General features: G+C 41.6%; 1 protein-coding gene across 2 annotated transcripts in view; it reads left to right on the forward strand.

Annotated features, from left to right (window-relative positions):
• The window catches only part of lrrtm4l1 (leucine rich repeat transmembrane neuronal 4 like 1), a 64,483-nt gene that overhangs the window by 19,510 nt on the left and 18,281 nt on the right, over positions 1-26,692 (forward strand). The window contains exon 2 of one of the 2 annotated variants that reach the window (XR_005077978.1): positions 7,664-9,360. Coding sequence is in view for 1 of the 2 variants with exons in the window: in XM_037116204.1 (XP_036972099.1) it covers positions 7,664-9,294 (1,631 nt within the window). In the remaining variant the exon portion in view is untranslated. The remainder of the gene's footprint in view (positions 1-7,663; positions 9,361-26,692) is intronic. The other variant, XM_037116204.1, reaches the window with a different exon arrangement.

Raw genomic sequence — 26,692 nt, forward strand, 5'->3', positions numbered from 1 at the left:
GTTTCTCAAAGTTTGTTGAGTTTCTCTTACTCTTAACTCTTAAAATCACACGATTCATAAGGGAGTCTGGGACATTGCCGTTTCTAGTGACGTCACTACATTACCTGATCCATGTCCATGGCTTTCACATGCACACACACAGCATCCCACTCCTTGCAGCAATCCTGTAAAGCAGATCACAAAAACAGTCATTTCATTTAAAAGAGAAAAGGTATGACGGTACACACCCCAGAGAGAGAGACCTCCGTGGTCACTGTCATTTATGAGAGAATGTTGCGTAGCTCTGCCAGAAAATGTGATGATTTTAACCGATTTAAATCACCATTGTAAAAAAAAAAAAAAAAAAAAAAAAAAAAAAAAAATTGTTGGTTATGTAACAGTGATCCCCGCAGATGTATGATTTCATTGGAGCCCAGACCTGACCGTATGGGAGCTCAGCTTGATCCCTGGACTTGAAACCTGGATAAAGCGATCCACAGTCTCACACGTGTCAAACGGTGCACTACTTGAGCTGGATTTGTGGTTAGCGAGGCGGCTTCAGGGTTAACTCTGGGGTTCTCAGTGTTATGAAGCGGGATTCATTTCTTTCTGGGGTAAATCACCATGGTAACCTTTGCTGCACACCTTGCCTGCCCTGCAGCAGGTTATGTTAGAGATGAAAGATCAACACATGTAAATGCACTGCCTTGTGACGACCAATCAATACCCTGGAAAAGGGCCTCATCATTCATAGAAGATCCCGTAGAGCTCTTGCGAGGATTATGATTTTAACAGAGACGGATTGAGACCCTGATGACTTTGCTGTAAGATATAAAAGTAGGCAACTGCTTTGAATTACTTTTTTCTTCTATTTATTTTTGGATTTGTATTCAAGTGCGTTTGACACTGCAGGGGGTTGCAGCTGAAAGAGTAAAGCTGAAGCTAAAACTGCCACTCACACGCCTTAAGAATACATCAAGGCAACACGTTAAAGGAGCACTATGTAGTTTGGGGGAAGAAACTTCAATCGGAAGAGGAAGACCTTTACTCACTGTTTTATGACTCAAGAAACTATATAAATAAACTGTCTCACGTTGAAAGGACAGCACTGTTTCATACAGGTCTACTTTGTTTAAATTTGGTGGACCCTGTCACCTTTCTCGCTACAAGGGACCTTCAATAAATATGTCTGAGTTTGTTTATTGCCTCATTGTAATAATATAATAATTCATAATATTAAAATTCTGAGTTTGAATTTCCTCCAAAACCTCATAGTGTCGCTTTAATTCAATGGAATACACACATGTAGCCTAATCTAAAATCTGCCATCTTGTGTGCTAATGATGGGTCAGGGATATTGCCTATGAATCAACACATTCAGCAGTATGCAGTTTCTTTTTCACAGCTTTTCTTGTACAACCATGTTGCTTTAAGCCTGAACTCTGTGTTTAACTTCCTCCTCTATTCGTCTGATGGCTCGCTCTTGTTAAAGTATTCTGCTCCACCGCTAGTAGACGTGGCCATGTTTGCAATCACAGCTTCGTGTGACCGCTTGGCATGATCCTGACTGTTAAGGTCAGTAAAGCCAGATAAGAGAAACACATATCCAGGGTTTGTGGAGCTCGCTCCGTAACACAAGGCCGTACGTGCCGCTGTGATGGTCGTTCCCGGCAGCTCCCTTTATGTTCTCACTCAATCTGACTCAGAGTTTGAAATGATTCACATGAAAGTCATGCTAATTTGGAAACATGTAGGAGGGAACCCCAGTTCGCCCCATTATACATTGTTCAGGATGAGTCATCGTTCCCCTGAATCTCTCGGAGAGAGGGTGGTGAGTGCACAGTTACTATGGCCAGTTAATGCCCGATAGCCACTTCACACAAACTGATGCGTTAAGCGGAGAAAAACCTGTGGCTCAGAATATCGCATTGCATGAGTGGATTACCGTTAATCACAAATCTCCTCATCATGCCCTGTAAATCCTCCCATGGGAGCCCGGTGTACACATGTCCAGTGGGTTTTCATTACTCTTCTGTCTCCGCAGAAATCCATGCTGAACCAGTGAGTGCTAATTAAAAATGCTGTCATGCGGAGGCATCAGTGAGCCAGTGGCTGAGTGTTGTGGCTTTCTATCGCATCGCACAGCCTGGAGTTTTTCCGCCCTTCTAAAATATGTATGATTCCCCCCTCTCAGCTTTTTTGTTAGGGGTACAAGAACGCGAGTGTAGTTTCAGTGATACGGCGTGGTGAGGGTCTCCCTGAGGGGTTCACAACAGACCCCTCTAAATGCTCCAATGGGATTATCACTTAGGGAAAACTGATGACTGTGTATAGTGCAGTGGATGCTTGGCCACTCCACAGAGCACCTAATGGAGGTGATGGAAGTGGTGGTGCATCAATTGCTTGGAGGACCCTTATTTATAGCACACTCATATGGCTTCACTCTTTCTCATAGAGTCACAGTCATTAGAGCATCCGCTGCTTTTTTTTTTTTGTTGTTGCCTGCATTCTGGCACAATTCTTCCTCTTCGTAACTCACACTGAACATGAAGTCTAGTGCAACGCACTATTCGGTTGTCGGTCTGGTTGTTAGTAATTAGGAAATCTTAGAATTAACGGTGCACAAGTTTCTGGGAATTTTTGCCATTTAAACTGCTGCTTGGGTATGCAATGTTGGTCTGTCATGATGCACATGAATCACTTCCTGACACTGTGTATTATTAAAATTAAATTACAATGGATGGTAATTGGTATCTGCTTTAGAGCATATCCTTTAAATAGAGCAGGTCCATTAAGACGTGCAATTTTATGCTCTAGCACGCATACCCTAATTCATTCATGCACTTATAACTACCACATACAGCTTCCATCCACACCGTTCCAATGAATATGAGCTGCAGGCCACAAACCAAATTATGTATAAATTTGCAGATGCTGCTAACCGTTCCACCCTGGATTCATGGCAGCATCGAAGACATTCAAGCGGCAAAGGCAGTGAAATGCAGTGGCAAATGTTGGAACAAAACATGACATTTTATCAGGCCATTTCCCTCTTTGTTGTGCTTGTTCTTTGCTTGGCAATTTTATCACCCAAAACAAATCTAAATGAGCCAGAGCATAGCAGAATGCAGTGATCTTAATACTTTAAGAACTGAATAGGTAGATTGCCTTTGACTCTCAAACAATGTATGCGGTCGTTACCAGAACAACATGATGCTTAGAGTGTGCCAGCACCAGGTTTCACTGACTTTTGTTGTACTGTCACTGTTTGATTGCGTTTAGGCAAAAAAAAACAAAAAACTACTTTGTTGGGTTTCATTAACCATGCAGTTTGCCTTGAATTAACCAACCTAAGGTACATACATTATGTACCTATGTGGTGTTGTGGTACTCGAGATTGGTGCTGGTCTCAAGACTACCTTCTGAAGGTCTCATCCGGAACTCAACCACGTTTTTTACTCTGCCTCTGACAAAGAGTGTGACTGTTATCATATCAATGAATTTCAAGACCCTTCAAGACAGTTTATGTAGTTTATATTTTACAGTTAAGCATTAAGCTCACACAACCTACATCAGTTAACTAAAACAGTAGACTTTACTGTAAATGTACGGATGATAAATCACTCCGAGCATCTTTTTCTGCATGATGTTCTCTAAAGCCAAAAACTTTCACATTAGCTGACATTGGAAAATACATACACTGACACAGATATATCTGCTGGGCAATAATATATATTGCAATAAAAGAGACGATGCGTGTTTGCCACTGATTTAAAGAAACAGTTGTCACAACGCTGTATCATGCTGCTCAGGTTTTAGTATAATGATGCATAACAAGACAACACAGGAAGTTTTTTCTTTTCTTTCTTTTTTTTTTTTTTTTTTTTCTTTTCAGCCCAGATCAGCAGGTTAGCACACTAGTACACAGACTTGACTGTCTTTGATTTCTTTCTGTACATGAAACACTTCTGTCCCGGAGCTTCGCTTTATATCAAAGGGGCTCTGTGGAACTTCTGTGTTGTGCTGGAAGCCGCTCGTTAGTTGATATTAGCATGCGCCATTTGGTAGTTACCGCTGGTCTGTGTTTGCGGAGCAGAGAGGTGAGAAGACGAACGAGCATTTCACAACTAACTTACAAATCGTCCACAGGCATGTATAGGCCACCAAGAGGGACAGAGAAGTTCTCATTTTTCACGTCACATTACAGTGCGCACAGAAAGCGATTCAATCATGTTAATTGCTCCAAGTGCCCCAAGATTGTACTGAACATTTACACTATACTGTTTATTTACAGCTTTGTGAGGACTTGTCAACGTGCCTCACCAGTTCACGCAATTACCATCGTTATCGTAGTCTCGGTCAGTCTGTGTCTTTTTATTACCATCAGTCTGTCCACACAGTTTCAGAAAGCAATGTATCTCTCTCAAAATGATGTTGCACATTCTAGCACTATGGTGATGCATTTTTTGTTTTTGTATTCATGTCATTCACTTGCTGTCCTTTTACAAACCTGGTCCAAAGTCAAACAGTGGCTTCCTATGCATATACAAAAGAAAACACAGCATTTGGGCTGGCTGTGTGTGTGTGTGTGTGTGTGTGTGTGTGTGTGTGTGTGTGTGTGTGTGAGTGCTTTCCTACTTTGATTTTTTGTGGAGATCCATGAGACCTCAGCAGAGAGGACATTTTCACAAAGTGAGGATATTTTGCGCAGTCAGTACTTCTCTGAATGGCTGTTTGGGGGTTAGGACTTATTTTAATGGCTGAGGTGAGGGTTACGTTTGGATGAGGATTTAAGGGTAGTAGTGCACGGCCAATTTTTAGCTGCTAGTGAATGCACTGAGTCGGTGAGGGTCCTCAGAAGTGTAGTAGCACAAATGTGTGTGCCGTAAAACGTAGTATGCTACTTCAAAGCACAGATCTGGGACGGCTCACAGGAGGTCAACTGTTCATAAGTTACTTGAGCATGCATGAATTAATGCTAATGTTTCCTGAGGAATATCATTCCCCTGTTCTTTAAATTACATGTTCTCTCAAATTGGCAACCGCCGTGTTAGAGAAGACAAAGGTGATTGTATTCTTTTACTTGTATATAAAATATGTAGAGGAAATATGTGAAAAAAAAAAAAAAAAAAAAAAACATTAATTAAACATTGAATAATAACTGAATAAAAGCCACCATGTCAGCTGGGATCGGTTCCAGCCCCCCTGAAAAGGATAAGCGGTTTCAGATAATGGATGGATGAATGGAATACCTATAGCATGGTTTAATACAGCAAGATACACAAGTCGGAAGTTTTTCTCCGATGTATTTTAAATGCCCCACGTAAGAAATGTTTTCTCTCTCTTCCTCAAAGTACATAACTATCACTCCCACACACACATACAGATACACACACACACACACACACACACACACACACACACACACACACACACTTACCACCATACCAAACAATAAACCCTGAAATCCCCTATATTATTAAGAAAACAAATTAGATCCCTGTTCCGACTGCTGCCTTATACATCTCCACAATGCTGCTTGTCGTCTCTGCCTTCACCCACTTCCTACTCAGAAACACTGCCGTCTCAGCCTGTCCAAACATAATTAACACCCTTCCTCCCTTTATGCAGCCACAGACTGGCTCCTCATTGTTAATTGTCAAATCCGAAGGTCTTAATAGCAAAGCAGCTGCTGAGAGCAGACATGTGCCTGACGGCCAGTCCGCATTGCCTGTGCGTGCATGGCCGAACCTCTTGCTTTTCATTTCAGCATACATGTAAACAGGTCAGGGAGCGGCCACACAGCTTGCGCGAGCCTCGTGGCTTACGCAAGCTGTGTAGGGTAGGGGCTGCGGTGGCACATAATCTAGAGATTCAGCATCTTGCCTGTTTTTTTTTTTTTCTGCATTATGTATGTGGTTCTCGGCAAAAATAGACCTTAAGATGATTGGCATTTCGACAGCATACCAGCGTTTTTCATCATCTATAGAATATGTCACAGATATGAAAAGAACGTACGCATCTTGTGAATTGCAGTTTTTTCTCTCTCATGCTGCTTGTGCAGACAGTGTGACCCAGGAGCAGAGGTGGGGTAAAGGTTATTGAAAGGCACTGTTGTCCTGAGATAGGAACATCCTTTGAGTGGGCATTAGTAAAAGTGAGGTCAGATGAGAGCCCCAGGTCCAGTATGTGTCCCTTGACATACAGCGCAGTCAGAATTTGTTAGTACAGTGACACATCTTCTGACACGTTGGCTCTGTACCGCAAGATGTCAAATTTCAATTCAAACACGATTATAAGGTTAAAAGGCCAACTGTAAGCCTTAATTTGAAAGTATCTTATATCGAGTGAGTGACTTGGATAATCAAGAACAGTTGATGTTTTGGCAATAAAACAAAAAGAAAACCCTGGTTTAAGGCAACCTGTATATTGAGGATTATTGTCCAGCTGCATTAGTAATACATTAAATAATACATTTATTTTATATACTGCTTTTCAGGTACTCAAAGACGCTTTAAGGTTAAAACAGAAGTATGAAAACAACACACACGAAATAGAAAGAAAAGAACAGGAATAATAATAATATAATCAAAGGACTATGTATGTAGGGGGGCCCAAGAGAGTTTACTTGCTCTATACAGCTCTATACAAAAATTAAGATTCATATGATCTGTTGTTTCTGTTCCTTTTTAGGCTGGATCATACAAAGGACCAGGTGATTTAAGATAGAACTAATTTGGAGTGGACCATGAGTGGAGTTGGATCACATCCTCCAAACCTTTTACGAAAGAGAAACTTTATATTCATGCCAACTTAGTTATTCAGAAACTGAAAAGTCTGTGTAAAGGTCAAGACCCTGGAATCTTGTTCATTAATGGATTTTGGAACTATAGCGCTGCCATTACCCCAGTGTCCTTTTAAATATTCAAGTGGATGGAGGATTGTTAAACCTTCTTAAAATGGGACATGGTGTGGTCTAGCTTGTCTGAGAAAAAAGGAGACGGAGAGTGCCGACAACTCTGGAAGGAGAGTAAGAAATATTAGAGCATATCTCTCTGTGAAGTAAGAAAAGTGGCAAATTTTCCTTTAACACAGTGAAACATGTATCCAATTCACTTTTTAAACAGACACAGCAGTCAAAAGCGACTTGCAAATCACGGCAGATCTCCAAACCTGAGTGTGGAGGGCTTGTGCTACAGTGAACAGTACTTTGACATCACACTGCTACTCCTTGGTCTTCTCCGTTGATTACATCTAAGCTGTGAGTCTCGCGGCATCTTAACACTCGACAGATGTGTAGAATGTTTATCCAGATGGTCATCATCCTTGAGAAGCTTTATGATGCGAATATTAATATGTTTGCCAAGAGCAGCATCTCAGAAAGTTCACTTTTGAAGAAACCGGGGTTTTGATCGTAGTCTAGAATGTATTGTTGTTCTTTTCAAGTTATTTTCAAAACGTCAATAGATTGCAGTCAGCTTTTCCATGAATATTTAACCAAAAAAAATCCCTTCTCACACTGTTAATCTGTTTGAACAGTTGTGAATTATTTTTGCTTGAAAGAGGATGCACAATTATTGATTTGTCCTCAGCTTATTTGGACACCTTCGAAAAATGACTTGAACTTGAGTTCAGCCCTTAAATTTCTCTCCTCTGTGTCTCTCTGTCTTGTATTCTCTTCTAGGTTCATTGCTGTGTGATGGACGACTGACACACCTCCTCTTTCCTCTCCTCCTCCTTTTGCGGGCTCCCCTGTTGCTCAGCTTCGGTGAGCGCACCTGCCCCAATAGCTGCCGCTGTGAGGGAAAAACTGTCCATTGTGATTCAGCTGGCTTCGTAGATGTCCCAGAAAATGTCTCAGTAGGCTGCCAAGGCCTTTCTCTGCGCTACAATGAACTGCACACCCTGCTACCGTATCAATTTGCTCACCTCGGCCAGCTTCTTTGGATATACTTGGACCACAACCAGATTTCAGCTGTTGACAGCCGAGCATTCCAGGGGGTCCGCAGGCTTAAAGAGCTAATACTGAGCTCCAACAGGATCACATCCTTGCATAATTCAACATTCCATGGAATTCCCAATCTCCGCAGTCTGGACCTTTCATACAACAAACTGGAAATCCTGCAGCCGGGGCAATTCCATGGGTTACGAAAGCTACAAAACCTACACTTACGCTCAAATGGCCTCTCCAACATCCCAATTCGAGCCTTCCTGGAATGCAGAAGTTTGGAGTTCTTAGACTTGGGCTACAATCGAATCAAGGCTCTTACCCGTACCACCTTTTTGGGGCTACAGAGGCTGATGGAGTTGCACCTGGAACACAACCAGTTCTCACGGATCAACTTTTTTCTGTTTCCACGTTTAGCCAACCTGAGATCGCTCTATCTGCAGTGGAACCGCATTAGGGTGGTCAACCAGGGCCTTCCATGGACTTGGTATACACTGCAGAAACTTGATCTTTCTGGAAATGAAATCCAGACCCTGGACCCAGCTGTGTTTCACTGCTTGCCCAATCTTCAAGTCCTCAACCTGGAATCCAACAAATTGTCCAATGTGTCTCAGGAGGCAGTGTCAGCATGGATCTCACTAACCACCATCAGCCTTGCTGGGAACATGTGGGATTGTGGAACTGGCATCTGCCCACTTGTGGCTTGGTTGAGGAATTTTCGAGGAAGTAAAGACACCACCATGATATGCAGCAGCCCGAAGTATCTCCAGGGAGAAAAAATTATGGAAGCCACCAGGAGTCATGGTATTTGCGAGGAAACTGATTACGTTCTGACAGAAACCCCCTCACCAATGTCTGAGCTCATTTCTGAAGCAACCGCTGAACCAACCTATGCCCCTACGAGTGGGTCTCCACCTTTGCCACCAACCAATACCTTTGGTCCTCCTCCACCATTCAGACCTCGACCTATCCCTCATCCTACCTTTCCAGGGCATATGAGCAAAGACCCAAGAGACTCAGTTGCTCGCACTCGCCCCACTCCTATACCGCCCCCAGAACTGGAGCACATGACTCTGCACAAAGTGGTGGTGGGCAGCGTGGCACTCTTCTTCAGCATGTCCCTACTCTTGACAATTATCTATGTGCTGTGGCGGCGCTATCCAGGTGCAACCAGGTTGCTGCACCAGCGATCCATGGTGGGGCGGAAGCGTCGCAAAAAGAGTCCAGAGCCAGAGCAGAACCTGAGCTCCCAGCTACAAGAGTATTACATGAGCTACAACCCTGCTGCCACACCAGAGGCATTGGAGGTTCTAGGCAATGGCACTGGTTCCTGCACTTGCACAATTTCTGGCTCCAGGGAGTGTGAGGTATGATCCATCGCATCAGCCTAAAAATAAAAACTCAAAATCAAAATACAAAGGCTCAACAGAGAGGTAAATCCTTTATCAAGTATGCCCTGTAACAAGACACTGTTGAATCACAGCTAAGCACCCTTGACTATTTGTTCATAACACGCTTGACTTCAAATGTTAGATGTCTCCAATTATTCAGGCTTTAGTTTCAAACCCCTAAAGTGGGAAATAGAAAACAACTAATCTGGTCCAGGGGAAGCAATCTACAACATGGGTTCAGCTCTGAGGTTAATTGTGTGTGGCATTAATTACTCTTCTGCAACAAAATATTTTCCTCTCATTTGTTATCTAAATTTCCTTTTGCAAATGTTTTCATGGTTTGTCTACATCAAGGGTCCATGAATAATTGGATACTGTCTAACTGTGTTGCAAACACCTCCCCACATCAGCATGGCATGGATCGTACATGTTTTAAGCAATTTGTTTGGATTGCACTGATTGTTTGTGTGTGTGTGTGTGTGTTTGTGTGCGTGTCTGTCTGTGCATGTTCAGGATGGGATAAGATGCACTGCTACGTAACTGTGTCTACAGAACTTATTCTTATAATGGAAGATAATGGAAGATTCTAAATTGCCATAAGTCTATTCAGTTTGAAAGACACAATGTTGTCAATTTGTACAAAATTCAAAGCGAGGGTGGATTAAATGCACTGGTATTGATTAAGACTTGACAGTCTTTGCACGGCGAGTTTTAAGACACCTTTCACAGCTCTAAAAAAAGAGGAGCATGTTAACGTGTTCATAACATCCCTTAATGATGGCAAGGGTTTGTGATCTGCACGGCCCCACGTATGAATGTGCAGTGTAGCAGCCCTTTAGTGTAAACCTGGGTACCTCTGGAACATACTCCCTTGCTTGTGGGGGAAGATTTATGGTAACCTGCACGGAGGCGAGGCGGTACAGTAATCCCAAAGCTTATGTCATGGCTTAAAAGTTGATCCCTCCGCTGTGATAGGGAATATATTTATAAATCTGGGTAATTACAATCCCCAGCCTGAACACTAGTGGGTCGTCTTTATTTGTGCTCAGGAATCGTGCTTTTTTAAGAAAATGAGTGTACAGCTATGGCAGATTCACCAATGGGTCGGACAGAGGTTAATAAAAACATTTTTTGCTTCCTTCTTTCAGGCATTTTAAAAAGTACTCTGTCACTGTAAATAGTCCTAATTCGAGGAAATTGCCATAGCTTTGACTCCGTTTTCACAAAAAAGACTGAATTTGCTATATTCAGAAGGTATGTTCCCAACTTTGGGGCCAAATTGTATTATCTCATTATTGTGAAGGTACAGTAAATCATACATTGGCAGTAAGAAAAAAAATTGGATGCAAAAATTGAATAAGTAAGGATACTTTGTGACATTCTGAATTTGCTAATTACCATGTGCTAGATGATGTAGTTATATAAGGCAAGGCACATTGCTATTCATTATTGATTCGTTATCATCATTCAAAGCTTGGCAGTTACAAGGGATTTAGGTTACCTCTGTGATTGCCCCAACGTTTGGAGCTATAGTCAAATTGTTGTGATTGTTGTGGATTATGATTACATATAACATTTAAGTCACGGGTGAGAAGCAGTATTATCAGACCAAACAACATTGCGATGCACCGCTTAAAGTAAACAAACATGGAACTGCAATTTGTGCTTGCAGTCTAAGGTAGCAGCTAATCAAGCAATCAAAAGTGAGCAGGGCTTTCTTTGAGGTGCTTTCTTTGAGTGGAGGAATGCATCAAAAGGGTACACAACAGTGGTGGTTAAAGGACCAAACCAATGTAAAATAGCCAATTAGGACGCTATTCATGCAGATTCCTTTCAGACATTCAGAAATTCCACTCACATACTTTCAATTGCAGCTCATGTATCTGTGGCAGGGTGGAGAAGATTTCTCTTTTCAGTGATTGGAAAATTGTTATGTTGTGAGATGAGATGAGCCACAGTTCGTTGTAGCGCATGCCACAGAACTTCATTGTCACCCAAGGAACTACTGGAAACACATACTGTACAGTAATGATACCTTTGGTTTTGTCAACACAGAGCTGACTCCCTGAGCATGCCCAGCGGCATCTGCCTCTCCAGAGATTGAGAATGCAGTTGGCAGGAAGAAAGAACTAAAAATCTGTGCATGTGTGGGCTCGGCAGTTTGCTTACCCTGCTTTAACACCAAATATGCAAGTTTGTGTGGTGCGAGGACATTTTCTCAGAGTTCAGATTTTCTTGGCAGAATAAGCGGTTAAAGTTCAACTTGGACGTGCGCATTCTGGAACTGACAGCGGGCAGATGTTTGGTCTGTATGTTGATTTTGTGCCTCTCTCAATTCAGAGTTAATAAGTTCTACTCAACAGTCCCAACTGGACTTCGGTGAAAATACTCTGCCATTGCAGATGATTAATTTTGGGATTATTGACGTTCATAATTGGATAGCAGCATACAAGTTTTCTGCTTTGCAGTCTATATAAAACAACATCATTTATTTTTAAAGACACATAAATTAGATATGTCCCCAACCTGTCATTCATGTATAATCAATTTGAGGCTGCTGCTATGCTCTCTGCTAAATATATAGTATGTCATAAACAAATTAAGATTATGACATACTGATCTATTCTGGAACCTAAATAAGGTATAAGCACCCATCTCAGGCCGTGTTATGTATGATCCTGCTGTGTTAGTCATACATCTGGCACCAACAAGCAGCTCAACTGCAGTTTGCTACGAAACAAAAGCGGCGTTCTAATTTTCTCATCAACCACTGCAAGTATTTCTGGAGCAAGCAGCGCCAGTGTATTGTCTCTCACGATGCAACCCTAATCCAAATCTCATCATCTCAAAAACAATCTTTCCTTTTCAGCATCACTGACGGGTGTCACAGCATTTTGTTGCGGTGGGTGGGTGGGGGGGTAGGGGGGGGTCTACGCTGTTGCTTATTTCAGCCGTTTAATAATTGAGAAGCTGGCGTAAGCCTCGTTTAGTTTGATGAAAGTGCCACCTTGCTGGCCGGCGCAGCTGGCTGTGCCTTTCATTATGGCCCTGTGCAGCGCCAGCAGTCCCTGCGGATGGCAATGTGGAAAAACAAAAGGCAACACAACACATTTACCCTGCTGCGGCTAGGATTCAGTGAGGTATTGTGAAGACTGGCACAGAATAGTGTCAGTGCCCAGCAGGATACGGTTTCCGCTTTCGCACTGGTCCTGAAGGTTTTGCGGCTTGAGACTCCTAACTTAATAGGCTCTGCAAACCCAGACAGGTGTTATCATTTACTCTGGCTGATTAGACTTCTGCCAGGCTGAAGTTGGATGCAGCTTTGCAGGGAGTTTGCTGAGATCACCAGAATTCATTCACTAATGCCCCATTCATTTCACATTGTGCAGAATGTAAATGTGAGCGGTAAATACACTTCAGGTCGTCTCGAGGCAGAGTTATTTGGATTTTCTGACAGCTACAATATCTCTTACTTGGAGAAAAGAACAATTGAAGTGCAAACCAAGTGGTCCTGAAACGTCGGCAAAGCCATTAGCTGCAGACACACAGACAGTAGACATCAGCACATCCAGTAACACAATCAGCCATTTAAAAGAGAGCCTACATTTACATATGGTATGGCGGTATATTTAATTATGACTATTTCCCAATTATATTTCAAAGAGTGTAATATGTGAACCAAGGAGCTATATCGTACATATTTAACAGTGCCTGATTCAAATAAGACTGGAGGTTCTTGTCTTTTGCAATTTCAAATCAGTTTAGAGAAGTTAATCTTCAAAGAAGGCCTGTTTTTGGATCCGTTTCAGAGTTAAGAACTTGATTAATTGCTTTGCAGAGTGGAGTACATCATCACCGTTCAGCGTTATCGTGTGGATTACTGAACTCCAACGAAAGAGCTGACAAACCTACACACACCACTGCACCCTCTGACTAAACTTCATCCGAATCTGTTGAGGCCGAAGAACGACTCAGCTTGTTTCACTGTGACAGACCTGCGTCCGTACTGCTGCAGGCTTGTAGCACAGAGGGAATTCTCCACTGCCAGGGGTGTACGAACACAAGCTAACACTTTTTTTTTTTTTTTTTTGCGTACTCTGGAGCACATAAATCAACTTGTGCTTTACAAAAGACATTAAGTAAGCCAGCACATTAACATTACATTTCATTGGACAATGCTTATACAAGCAGAGGGCTGTAATATGCTTCCAGATGCAGTTAGTTTGAAATGCTTTCACACAGTTTTCTCTGCTTTATGCGTTCAGGTCAGACATTGAGACCAGTTAGCTGAACTGAGCTGTAGATCATTTATATTGTATTTCAGGGGACTGATTGAACATGTTAGCTGTGGGCTTGGTGAGCATTTCAAATGTAAACAGGACAATTTTAACAAAGGTCTAGGCGTCCCACCCTTGATAATGCCTTTTAACAGGTGGTTTAATACTTTATCTGGCTGTAGTAGCATGAGAAAAGTTATCAGAGAAAGTTGAAGATATTGAAATATGGAAATGTATTCAATGACTAATTTCTAATAGTTTTTTGGCAGAGGCTCATGAGGCACTATACTTTTTTGGATAAAAATACATATCTGCTAACATTTCAAATTAAAAATAACTTGAAATTCACCACATAGAACCAACACATTTGACGAAATATCTAAACTAATGAGGCAGTGAAGCACAAACAGTGACTTTTGCTGTTGCTTAGATATCCTAACCTCACACCATTACAAAGTGCCCAGTTGTATCATCTAATGTGAAGCTGGCACTGCAGTAACAGTTGCGACTTAAAGATTATGATAAAAAATTCCAAGCTTACAGCTACAGCTCCTGCCTTCATAGCCTTCATCCCTTTTTGTTTAGTTCGCCTCTTTCTTCCCTTTCTGTCTCTCCCTCTGCATCTCCTTTGCCGTATTCCGTTCCTCTTTCCTTTCATGTTTTCCCTACTTCCCACCTAGTTTATTATGTTTGTTGGAGGCTTTTTGTGGTGACACCGTCTGACCCACCTTCTCTCAGCTTCTGGGCATCTGCACTTCAGTGACTAGTTAACGTTTGTGGTGCATTGCTTGTGTGTGCTATTTGTCAAGCCACCTCGGCACGAGAGAGTTAAATACATTTTTCTCAGTAAGCAAGTGGAGCCTATTTATTAGCTTGTGAGGCGCCTGCCCAGTGCACGAGAGTAAGAGCCAGAATATCATGCAACAATATCGTTGTTTCATGCTTTTCATCTGTTGCTCAGTCAGGACCTCCAGGATTCAATCCTGTCAGTCTGTGAAGCTAACATGAAATTAAGCTCGAGCAGCTCCGGGGCACAGCTGTCAGCTGTATCACAGGGTAGTCTGAATAATATCAAAACATTGTCGGATGCAACTTCTGTGCTGTTTGACATACTAAATAGCTGTTATCAGTGATTAATTTTGAGTGATTATTGAGTAATGTCAAGTGTACCCATTCTGTAATATCTTCCTCAGAGCACTCAGAGCAACACAACAAGCAGTTCTGTTACTTGATCTGATTTTAAACATGTTTAAACAAATACAGGCCTGGAGCTTTATACCGGCAGAAAATAATATACATTTAAATTGTAATTGTAATAGCATCTAAACTCAGCGGTGCGTCTTTGAAGGCCTATTTTATTTGTAATCTATTCCAAATCTATCTGCAGTAAGACGCTTGGTGGTTGTTACGCCATGCGACTGCAATGTGGTTAAAAAAATCATCGCTTTTTCACTTCTGGGAATTGTAGTTGCCCTTCAAAAAATCATAAACGTAGAGATGATCTTGCTTAACAAAATAATTTCATTAATAATTTCTTTTTTCTTTAATAATCAAAAATCCAATTAAAACAATACCGTAGGCCTTTTGTCGAGGGTACCAGGGTGATGCTAACTTCCCTGTTGTCCTTCAAAAATGTGTAATCTCTGCAGCACTCCAAATTCTCCACTTGCATATTGTAGCGTGCCGTGTGTCAAATCTACAGTATATCTCTAAAGTTGTCCCTGTGCTTTTTCATCCATAACTTAAAATCATCCACAGTTAAAATACTTCACTTTTCGCAGTTCATTTCGTATATAAAGTTTACTGTTCATTTTCATATGTAGTGTTTTTATATCACCCATCAGATCTTCCAGTTGTTAAGGAATTGGTAACACAATAAGATAACAGTCACATTTTATTTTACTGTTGTGACTCAAAAATAGAAAATGGCAGTAAACCGCCAGGCTGTTGGCATGTTTCCCCCCACTCTGCTGTCATTAAGCAAATGTGTAAGTCAGAAAATGTCAATCAAGCTCAGTCTTTACACACCCACAGTGTCATTTGAAGGTCTAATCAGACAAAAACAGTCTGATTAGACCTATTCAAATAAGGATGTGGGTGAACCACACTCGAGATTTAAGATATGCCAAATACACAATCCACGGTGCGGTATGAAGTTTGGCTCCAATATACGTGAGATTACATTATTTTATAGCCCTCCTCTCAGATTTCTATTAAATTGTAATGTGGCACCAGAGAGTTTAAGGTCCATGTGATTGTGTTACAATAAGTCTCGACTGTGCTTATGAGCTTAGAGTCTTCATTCGTGAGCAGATGAAACACTGTGGTGTGCTTCAGGAATTGATAAACTAGGTTAGCAGTTAAAAATAATAAGTCTCATTTTCAGATGGGAATGTCCTTGGCTACATTAGGAGCTGTGGGGAAAAAAAAGCTAGTGTTCCTGACATAGTGAGTTCCTCAGTGGGATCTGTTTGTATTTCAACCATAACTGCTCTGTAGAACTGTAGTGTAATTGCTTTCAGGATAACATCTGTCTCATGCTCCAAGACTAAATGGAATATTTCCCTCATAAATGGAGCTTGTTTTATTGATTTAAGGTCTGGATTTAAAGCTATATCCTCTTTTTAAGAGACCACCAGAGCGTGATGAATAAAGTGAAGAGAAATGAAAAAAGATGATCGAACAGGAGCTTTCCAATGCCAGCTGTGGTTAGATAGCAGCTGCGGCTTGCATGAAATGGAAGCAATTTTAAAAAGGCCTAATTTTGATAAAGAAAAAATCAAAAAATTCAATTTATGAATTAGAGGAATGGTAATGGTTGCATTTCTGTAGCGCTTTTTCAGTCTACTGATTCCTCCAAGCCGACATGCTCATCAGGAGCAATTTTTCAGGGTTCAGTTTTTTGATCAAGGACACTTTGGCATGCGGCTAGGGGAGTTGGGATTCAAACCAGCGCTATTATGATTACTAGACAACCTTCTCTACCTCCTGAGATACAGCCGCCCTGCACTGAAATTCAATAGAAAAGGGTGTGACCTGTTTGTCCAATGTTATAAATTCATATGAAATAAATTTACTACACTGTGGTCAATTAGTACTTTTCAGCACACTAGTCAGTCAAGTAGTCTGGGTATCTGTTTTACTAGCTAACATAGCTTTTATTAAAACATATCCATTAGTTTTATTCATGTATAACAGCAATTCATCTCTTACCTTAATGAGCAGGTCCACTTTTTTGTGTGTGTTTTTGAGGGTTTTTATATCTTTCTGTAGTCTCCCAGTAGCGTTCCTTAAACAGACATTACGTTTTTTATATATAGAGTGGTAAAATGGGAACTTTTTGAGTCCTTTTTGCTACATAGAACAAAACAGTCTCTTTTATCATGTTGATGATGACTTGAGGAGCCTCAGCCTGGGGAATGATGCTGCTCCATAGTCTGGTAGTACGTCAGCAGACACTTCTTTGTGTTTTGTCAGATGGCAGCAGGGTGAACTGGCTGGGCTGGGTGTTCTCTTTTTTAGTGTCCTTTGGGTTCTGTGCAGACATCTCACTTGAGCGATATCACTGATGCCTGGTGGATGGGTTCCAATGATGTTCTGGGCAGTTTTAATCACCCTCTGTAGAGTAATGGCTATAGAACAATGACACCATCTGTGCTAAGATTGGATTCCTATAAACCCCGCTCTCGCTAAGCAATTTTGTCTGCCACTCGGCACGAAATCTCCCAAGAAAATGAAGCTGGCCGCTGGTGAGCTGGTATTTCCTGCTCTGAGGGAAACAAAAACCGATCAGGTTGTGTTTGCTACAGCGGCACCAACAATTATACGGTTGGAAATGCTAGGGCAGGGGTAAAGTTGTCTGTTTCTACTTTTAAGTATTCAGGTATTTTAGATTCAAAAACCTATTTTGCCAAGCCCACCTGAAATCTTTTTCCCTCATGGCATGTCTAGGTTTTTGCATGAAGACATTGCTTCATATAAACCCTTCAGTCTGCCAATGTGCCAGGACTGTGTCTGTCTGAACATGGCTAGGGGTGCAGCTGATCAACACACAAAGAATCAGGGCTGGCCAGCGGCCACTCACACAAAAGCTGGCAATGAGGCACCTTCCCCCAGGATTGTTTTCTGTTCTTTAGAATGTAACCGCCATCATGTAATGAAAAAATAATGTTTAATCGCCCTGATTGACTGCCTAGTCCAACTACCGTCGCTCCCTCTCCCCGGTTGGTAATTGACCGCTTGACCTCTGCTGCTCACTTTCCCTTGTTCTCCAATCTCCAATTTGTGTTTTTACAAACAGCAACCAACAAATCTTGCATAGTGTGCCTGTCAGTATTAATGATAATATAGCATCATCTTCCCAGCACCCTCATACTTTCAGTGTCAGCAGCCATCTGTGTCAGTTGACGTTGTGGAGGGGAGGGCATCAGTGCTCTGACCTGCATCACTGCTGTTACCATCGGCTGAATAGAGATGGAGGCGCTTTTGAAATTTGCAGAAAATTGCGAATGTGTCATTCCACCGCTGCCTGGGCCCTCAAGTGCCGACTGTAAGCAGTGTGCACATAAACGCATCAAAGCAGCTGCTGAGAAAAGGTATGAGAATGTCAACATAAAGAAGTTTTTGCATTTATGTCAGATTTTTCAACAAATATGGTGGCAAATAATACAAAACTGGGATAAAATGACATGTCTTTGCAGTGTCTATGGGCGTAGGAGGCATTTGAAACCCAGGTGGGACCATTTTAAAAGAGGGTCAGGGGTTCTCCCCTTGGAAATCTTTTAATAGAGTACATTTCATTTCATACATTCTAGTGCCATTGTAGGCCTACATTTTGCCTTTTCAGCCAGAGGAAATGCCCCAGATCAGATATTTGGAGATGATAAAAGGCAAAATGTATGTTAATCTATTCAATTTACTGTTCATTTATGGCTATAATACATATTTGCTAACATTTCACATAGAAAATCAGTTCAAACTGAACACACTGAACCAAAAAATCTAATGAAATATCTAAATTAATGTGAAGCAATTGACCACCACTAACGACTTTTGCTGTGTTCCATTTCACAAGTATCATAACCTCAGACTATTATAAAGCACCCAGTTGTATCATCTAATGTAACGGTGGCGCTGCTCGCCTTTTCCTTTCCTTTCCTTCCTTTGTTCCTTCTTCACCTCTTCCTTTCATCCCTTTCTTTTATCTCCCTGTTTTAGTCTAACGTTTGCCTTCTTCCCACCTAATTTACTTGGTAAGTGTCCGTAATGATCAGCAATTATTGCACCGCTGAAATGATCTGATGGGTTGGGTGAAATTGAACCAGAGCACGTGCAAGTCTGAAAGAACCCCGAAAAATGGATGGAAACACTCGGTACGGCATAAATGTGGCATAAACCATCGCAGGAGCAATCCAAGTAAAATCAGCACCACGTCGCCAAGGTTGGGGTTGTCTCTTGTTAGGGACCGGAAAAAGCGATTTGAGTTCACCACCTCTCTCCGGTCTTTTTCTCAAGCGCTCGCTGCCTCTTGGAGACGCTGCGCCCGCACCCCTCCTCCCCTCAGACAGCTTTGAAGACAGAAGGATGTCACACAGCCAGCCGCGGCGCTCACTTTGCATGTCCCCTGGCTAATTTTCCCCTCCAGTTCCGTTCCACTCGACAGGCGTTCCCTCTGAAAAACATTTAAAAGAACACTTTCATTTTCCGCTCCCTCTCCCCTTTACCTCATCAGTTTTCAGGAACCATTAAGGGCTTAAGTGTGAGCAGGCGTGCGCGGCGGAGAGATATCTCAATGAATATACAGTAGGCGTCATATTCCCGATTCCAGTAAAGTCATTCGCTTTTTTTTTTTTTTTTTTCATCCTCCTCCCATACTCATCCTTACCAGGCTCTGAAACAGCAGCTTTAATGTGTGCATCATGAAATCCACTCGGGCCTTGAATTATTAAATTCATAATTTCTGTGATCAAGCGAGATAAGAGTTTTAAAAGACTGAATTATTAAGAGGCTTTTATAGTTTATAGAAAGCTTTCTGTTGCTGTTCAATGCAGTTAATAAAATCCCAGCATGTTATACTTGAGTGGGAGTCAAGACTGTGAGGCTGCTTTCAGCTGTAAATGAGCCACTATTAATGGCAACAGGGGGCTAATGAAGACAAGATATATGTTTTTCATTTCTTGGCTCAAGTGTTTTGTTTTTCTGGTTGAAGAAACAGAGAAAAACGTCTCCATTCGTCATCGTTTTCAATATGCGGACAGTGAGAAGAGCAGCTCGGACGTCAATGCCGGCGAGCCCCTCCGTGATGCTCTTTCCACTTATCCGGCACAACAACCTCTAGTCTAAACCATCTCAGAGGGGCAATTTCATGCCCTCTTCCCTCGATTGCTGGGTCATCCTCAAAAGAAGTCGTCCCTGCAGAGGCCTGCGCCGGATGATGATGATGATGCATGTAGTGAAATGCTATAAATGTGCCTCTGCACCCCAGGCGCTCCTCCCTATCACACATGTGGAGATACAGTCGTACATAGTCAACGCAAACCCCAATGAGCGGTGTATTGTTAGCAGCATCTGGAGCTCGGCTTGGCCCTGCAGCGAAGACAAATAGGGATCTTATGTTCTTCTACTGGATATCACAAGTGAAGCAGAGAGAAGAGATTCTACAGCAGATTTTTGAAAGTGTGTGTGTGTGTGTGTGTGTGTGTGTGTGTGTGTGTGTGTGTGTGTGTGTGTGTGTGTGTGTGTGTGTGCGTGTGTGTGTGTTTGAGCCTTAAACTGTAAAGGGGAAAGCAGCCCAGTGGCACCTTACATAAAAAGATACACCCCCTCTATTGCCCTAAATTGAATTTTATAATCTCCTATCTGCCCCCCCCGTTTCCCTCTTGCCACAGGCTTTGGCAGCTGTGGCGTACTTCATCCTCAGATAACAGTAGCATCAACCCACCCACCTTCACTTGTTCTGTCAAAAACACACAAACATCTCATTCCACCACGGTCTTTGTGACTGCGAAAGTTGGCACCAGCACTTCTATATACTGGATGCGTGTATACTGGATTGTGAGTGATGAATGTAAATAGCGGTTCCCTTACATTACAGCGGTGCGCAGTGGAAGTGTAATTAAAATGAACAACACACCTGCCCACACACACTCACGGAGTCTCCTTACGAATAGCTTTCCTGCGATTTCACACATAGAAAGTGGTGAACTCGTTATGGCGCTGCAGCTGCTGACTGAATGACGGGCTGATCTGCATAAACATAAAAAAAACATTTTGGTAATCGTTTTACCTGTCTCGGTGCTATGAAAAGGCGGAGTCAAACATCTGGTTGTATTAATAATTAGGTGTGTTTTAATACTCACTGATCTGGTTGAGGGGCGGCTGTAGCTCAGCGGGTAGAGCAGGTCGACTAGTGATCGGAAGGACACTGGTTCAAATCCCGCCCTGGGCAGAGCTGAGCTGTATGTTGAAGTGTCCTTGAGCGAGACACTGAACCCCACATTGCTCACTAGTGAGGGCCCTGCGATGAGCTGGCGACTTATCCAGGGAGTACCCTGCCCTCGCCCTGAGACGAGGCTGGGATTGGCTCCAGCAGCAACACCCCGCAACCCCATGGAAAGGGATAAGCGGTTCGGACGATGACATGACATGACATGACATGATCTGGTTGAAAGAATGCTGGTCTGACTCTTGTTTTTATTAGGGGCAGATCGACATGACCTTTTTATTTGATGAATTTAGATACTGCATGGATTCAAATTATTTCATCGTTTCGAGGCTAGTAATTGTGATGTGTTACATTCTTTCAACCAGATCATGTCATGTCATGTCATTTCAGATAGTGTTGTGAGCAGGACATTGTGAGAGAAGACGTTGCATAAAAGCCAAAAGCAGCAATTTTTGTTGGTGTTTAATTTATTGGCAATCTGACAGGAATTACTGGGAAAAATGCTGAATATCAGCTGAGAAAATCCACCAGACCGATTATCGGTCTATCCCCAGTTACTGTCTCACTCCTTCTTCACCTGCTCCACCTCCTTGATCAGCAGGGTTCTTTTTCTTTTGCAGTGTAGAGTGTCCACAGTTACTTCAATTAATCCATTTTAACCTGGGGATAGTGACCAAGGAAAACACTGCCACTTTCTGTTTTGGTTGTGCAGTGGCAGACTTGCCAACTTTGTCCTGTAATGCGACCTTTATTGTTTTTAGTGCAGTGAAACCAAGGTTTATCAGTAACGGGACAATTCATAGACGATGACATTTTTCAGAATGATCAGTTAAAGCAAAAACAAACAAAAAAAGTTGTTTTTTGCGACCTCATAAGAGAGTTCAGTTGTAGGTCACATTGCAAGAAATTCCAAGAGAGTGCGTCACTAACACTAAAAGCAGTCTGTCTAGGATAAGTGCTGGCAAGAAACACCTGAAGAACCACTCAGTTACTGAAGCAAAGTTGACAACAATATGCAAAAAAAGAAGCAATCATGATGGTAATTACCAATCAGGACTTCAAAGATAAACTGATAGCAGTGATTAATACCTCTCCCAGACAGAGAACACCAACTGACCTTATCGTAGAGGAAGCGGTGGTAAGAATTGTTGCTATTATCACTTATAAATCTCAGGGCCGAGTGGCAGATAAAATCTAAGGGCCAAAGTGTGGAAAGAGCAGCATGCCTGTAAATAAAAAAGGCAGGTTCCTCATGGCCAGCTGTACACAATCCACAATACAATATATAACAGTATCAACAGCAAAAAAATGGGCCTGACTACAATCCCCAGAAGTGACACCACACATGTCAGTCAATTGTAAGCAGGATCATTAAAGATATTCAGATAGCTGGATTTGAATACTTAATTCTGCCTGTCCAATCTGGATTGAACATCTTGTACATGTATGCTGAAAGAGTCATCAGTTGCTATAACTGGCATGTGAAGGTCTGAAAAAAATGTATGAAAAATTAATGGGATGGTCAGAAAATATTAATCAGCTAAGAGACTAAATCCAGCTTTCAAATGTTGAAGATTCTTCTTTCTTTGTCTTTTGTGATAGTAAATGGAGCATAGATCATTTTGGTCTGCCATCCATCTGGCTACCTCCATGAGTCTTTCAGCTAGGGGAAGACCAATTACCGGATTGGCACTGGCCAGTTATTGGACTGATATTCACAAGAACCTCACACACAATGTCCCACCCATGATACTGTCTGATTGGTTACATGTTAAAATGAATAGCCTGTAGACACTGAATATTGGTCCCAAATATCAGTTTTCAGTCTTGATTTCTAACTATCTGAATCTGTATCGGCACTGGAAAAGCCATATTGGTTGGGCCCTGCACTCAGCATATGTGGCATGTATAAATAATCTGACAACCTCTCAGGTTTAGCCCTTGGAGGAGTTCCGAATCCTGGCCTGGAATGGCTGGACTAAATGATTAAGCACTAAAAATAATGATAAGTGTGAATGAAAACAGTTGTTAGATGGACCCCCAGTGTACCATTTCACTCCCGCAGGGATTTTCGATACACACCCGTAAACCCATTTGTCTTATGTAAGCTTCCCTTTGATTCCTCGTTTGCGGTTTTAGTGCCAACCGTGTGCCAGGTTAGACAACGTCAGAAAATAAAAGCCCGCAGGAAATCAGCTGGAATCAAAAGGGGAAAAGGAGGAGGCACCGCGCTACTCCAAGTGCTATTTGTGTCATGATGAGGTTGGTGGATGTGCAATCAGGCAGAAAGTACCATGAAATCACCTCTATGCAGGGGGAGCAGGGCTGCAGCTCCTTAAGGAGGTTTACAGCAATGCCCACTTTTGCCTATGAGGGAATCAGACAAAGCTGTCTCTGCCCGACATACTGAACGTCATGAGCCTCGAAACTGTGTGGGGTTTCACATGAAAGCCCAGACATGCCCAGCTCTTCTCTCTAGCTGAGTTAAATGTAACAGCAAGAGCTCTTTCTTAGAAGTTAATAGTATAATTTGATGTAATTTGTCATGTTGTGCTTCAAGGCCTTTTTTATAAAAAAACATGTTCATCCAGAGAGTTCAGACTCACTCTTGTTGTAAGGACAGACATTATTTTGTTTGTCCCCATTTTTTTTTTTTTTTTTTATCTGCCTTATTTGGGCCACAGTTGGATCCTATTATTCTGGAGTGCCAGTATTATTACAATTGCGAATATTGTACAACAATTCTTATCTTATACTTTGTGGCCTTTTCTTTCATTGGTCTTTTTGATGAGAATGTACTGTATTCGCAATATGTTTTGTTTTTTTTTCCTCCCTCTTGTCACATTAATTTTAATTTCACAAGGCTCTGCCTCTTTCTCAGCAAATGTTTGAATTATTAAAGTGTGGTTTTCAGAGGGGAGCAGAGACATTTGCGGAGATCACATATTTCTGAATGGTGCCCTATAGGCATATTGTTCATTTGCTGGAATCAGGCAGCAGCCACAACCACCCACGGAGGCTACTCCTTTTGTGTAAAGTTATTTCTCCACTTAAAGTGACCCCTGACAGTTTGAAAAGTTTTGTTATTCCTTTGTAACAGAGGGAAGAAATGTAGAGAGGAAATCTTGTTCCCTCTCTTGACTGTCAGCTCCGTCATGCCATTTAGCGTTCTGGAAAACAGCCCGATTCTCAAAAAGAGCTGCATTGATTTGTCGATCAATCGATCTGGCGTTAATAGTTTCCAGCTATTTTGAGAAACTGTTTAATCCTTTCAGTCAGTTGTCAGGCAAAAATGTGTGTCCTGAAGGAGGAGTCTTTGGGTTTTGGACTGCTGGAAGTAATCTGGAGACTTCAATTTGGGCTCTGGGAAATAGAGATGAGCATTTGACAGGTTTTTTGACATTTTATGAACTAGAGGATTAAAGGATTTATCATGAAAATCAGATGAATCAATGATGGGATGATCATTATTTGCAGCCCTTAGATTATAGGTTAGGTTTTTTTTTTTTTTTTTCAGCCGCATTTAAAATGCTGAGATAGCTGCTGTCAGCAACAACTATACTGCACAGTGGCGGAATCAGTACATTAAAGTATGTTTTTCGCCCTTGTGTTGCCACAGGGCTGAAAAAATAATAGTGCATCTCCTGTTTGCAGTGGGGAAACAGCTGGCTGGAAGGCGTGATGCATTTATACCCTAGAGGGCCGTTTATCATGTTTTATCTACACTAGACATGATAATAGAGTTAAAATGAAGTGAAACTATATAAATGTTAGATTATCATATTACATTTGCATTAACATTACATTACCAAATTCACTGAACAGGAAATGTAAAGCAGCTGTGATATGTGACTTTGTGAGTACAATATGTAGTGTATGAACAGAAACTAGTGAAAGGTAGTATATAGAGTAGACTGGTAATGTCACATTGAATTCAGTTTCAGATGACATTCACTAAACTGTGCTGTAGGTTTGGACTGCATGTTACCAAATATTGTACATTATGTGGCGCTAGTTAATCTGGCACAGTTTGTTCGCCATTTTACATGAGCAGACTGAATACATATTGTTTCTTCTTCCACACAATGTACCAGATTGCTCAGTTGCCGTTGGACTTCAATCAGTTCTTGTTAAAGTTAATGAGGCAAGAAACCCGTTAAGGCTGCACCCAACATGAACCTTAGCTCTTTACTCCACACGAGGCGTGTTGATGCCAACACATCATCACACATAAGAGCTCCACTTAAATGGCAAACACATGTAGAGGGTCAGTCTGAGGTTGCGGATCTACTGCGGGAGGAAAAACACACAAATATTCTTATTTCATGTTATGACAAAACATGTTTCTCAGTTTGTGTATTTAATTGTTGCAATTCATTGTGATCCTTTTCCTTCTATAGGTTTTATTTTTTATTTTGACTGTAAGTCAATGTGGCCAGTGTTGTGTCTTTTGGTTAAAAGAGCCAATCACGATGCACCAAGTGTGTTTCTGTATTGTGTCTTATTGTGTTTTTTTTTTATCACATTCATGATCATGATATAATTTGCATCACATATTTTGGTTAATGTTCAATACAAAAGCAATTTATGAACAAATGAGTGTCGTCATTTTCTTGTATTTACTCCAGACAACGTATGAAGAATCAGGTTTTGACCAACAGACGTTCCTTAATCTATTCTCTCCAGTTAACTAGTTTTTGGCGTCTCTGGCTACTACCACACTAATATGTTTTTGAAGTTATTGTGTCAAAATTTTCAAAAAATATATGTGTGGTCACTGAGTGTGGCATTCCATCACCTCTCATTTCCGAACACTGCTGTTATTCGAATCATCTACTCCCTTAAGTGGTTGCCAGTTTGTTGCGCTAGCTGTTGTTGCTCACAATAGCTAGCAAACTTTAACATTACTGACACTAGCTACCTAATGTTAAGTTTTGCCACTGTTGCTTCCGCTAGCTAAAAAATGTTAATGTTGCAAACACACAGTGCAGAACCTTTAAAAAAAAAAAAAAAATCTACAAACTGGCAACTACCAAGACTTAATTGCTGATGAAACACAGATACAGTGACACAAATGACGTTAACTATTGGCTGACCTTGTTAGAAGTTGGAACCAGTTACCAGAATTATTACATACATTTTTTTAAATGATTATTTTATGATCAAACAAATATATTAAGGGAAAGCAATACTTTCATTTCACTTTCTAGAAGCTGTATATATTTAAAAAAGCAATAACAGACCACCAATATAGATGAGCCCTTTTTATCATCTAACTAATTCAGACATTTGCGTTCTCGCATACAACTCCTCTGGGTAATGTCTAGCTAAGTCCAGGGTTGCGGTGCATGTGTGAAAGGGAATAATGACACTGTCACTAGTAGTTGTGGTAGAGTGCTAATTGCGCAATTGCACCCTCTGGCAAGTGTCAAAAGCCAAGTCAGTGGGAAGGGAAGGGAAATGTCCCCTGCAGCTACTTGGCAGTTCTTCAGGATCAAGTCCTATTATATCATGAAGTCACTAGTGATCTGAACAGGATTTGGATAAAGAACTTTTAACAAAGGACAAGAAGACAACAATCGTATGCCTTGCAGATGTCACTGGTGTCTAAATACATTACACAGAGCAAGACACAAACTGTTATTGGTACTGC

This window comes from Acanthopagrus latus, chromosome 12, assembly GCF_904848185.1.
Source record: "Acanthopagrus latus isolate v.2019 chromosome 12, fAcaLat1.1, whole genome shotgun sequence".
Lineage (NCBI taxonomy): Eukaryota > Metazoa > Chordata > Actinopteri > Spariformes > Sparidae > Acanthopagrus > Acanthopagrus latus.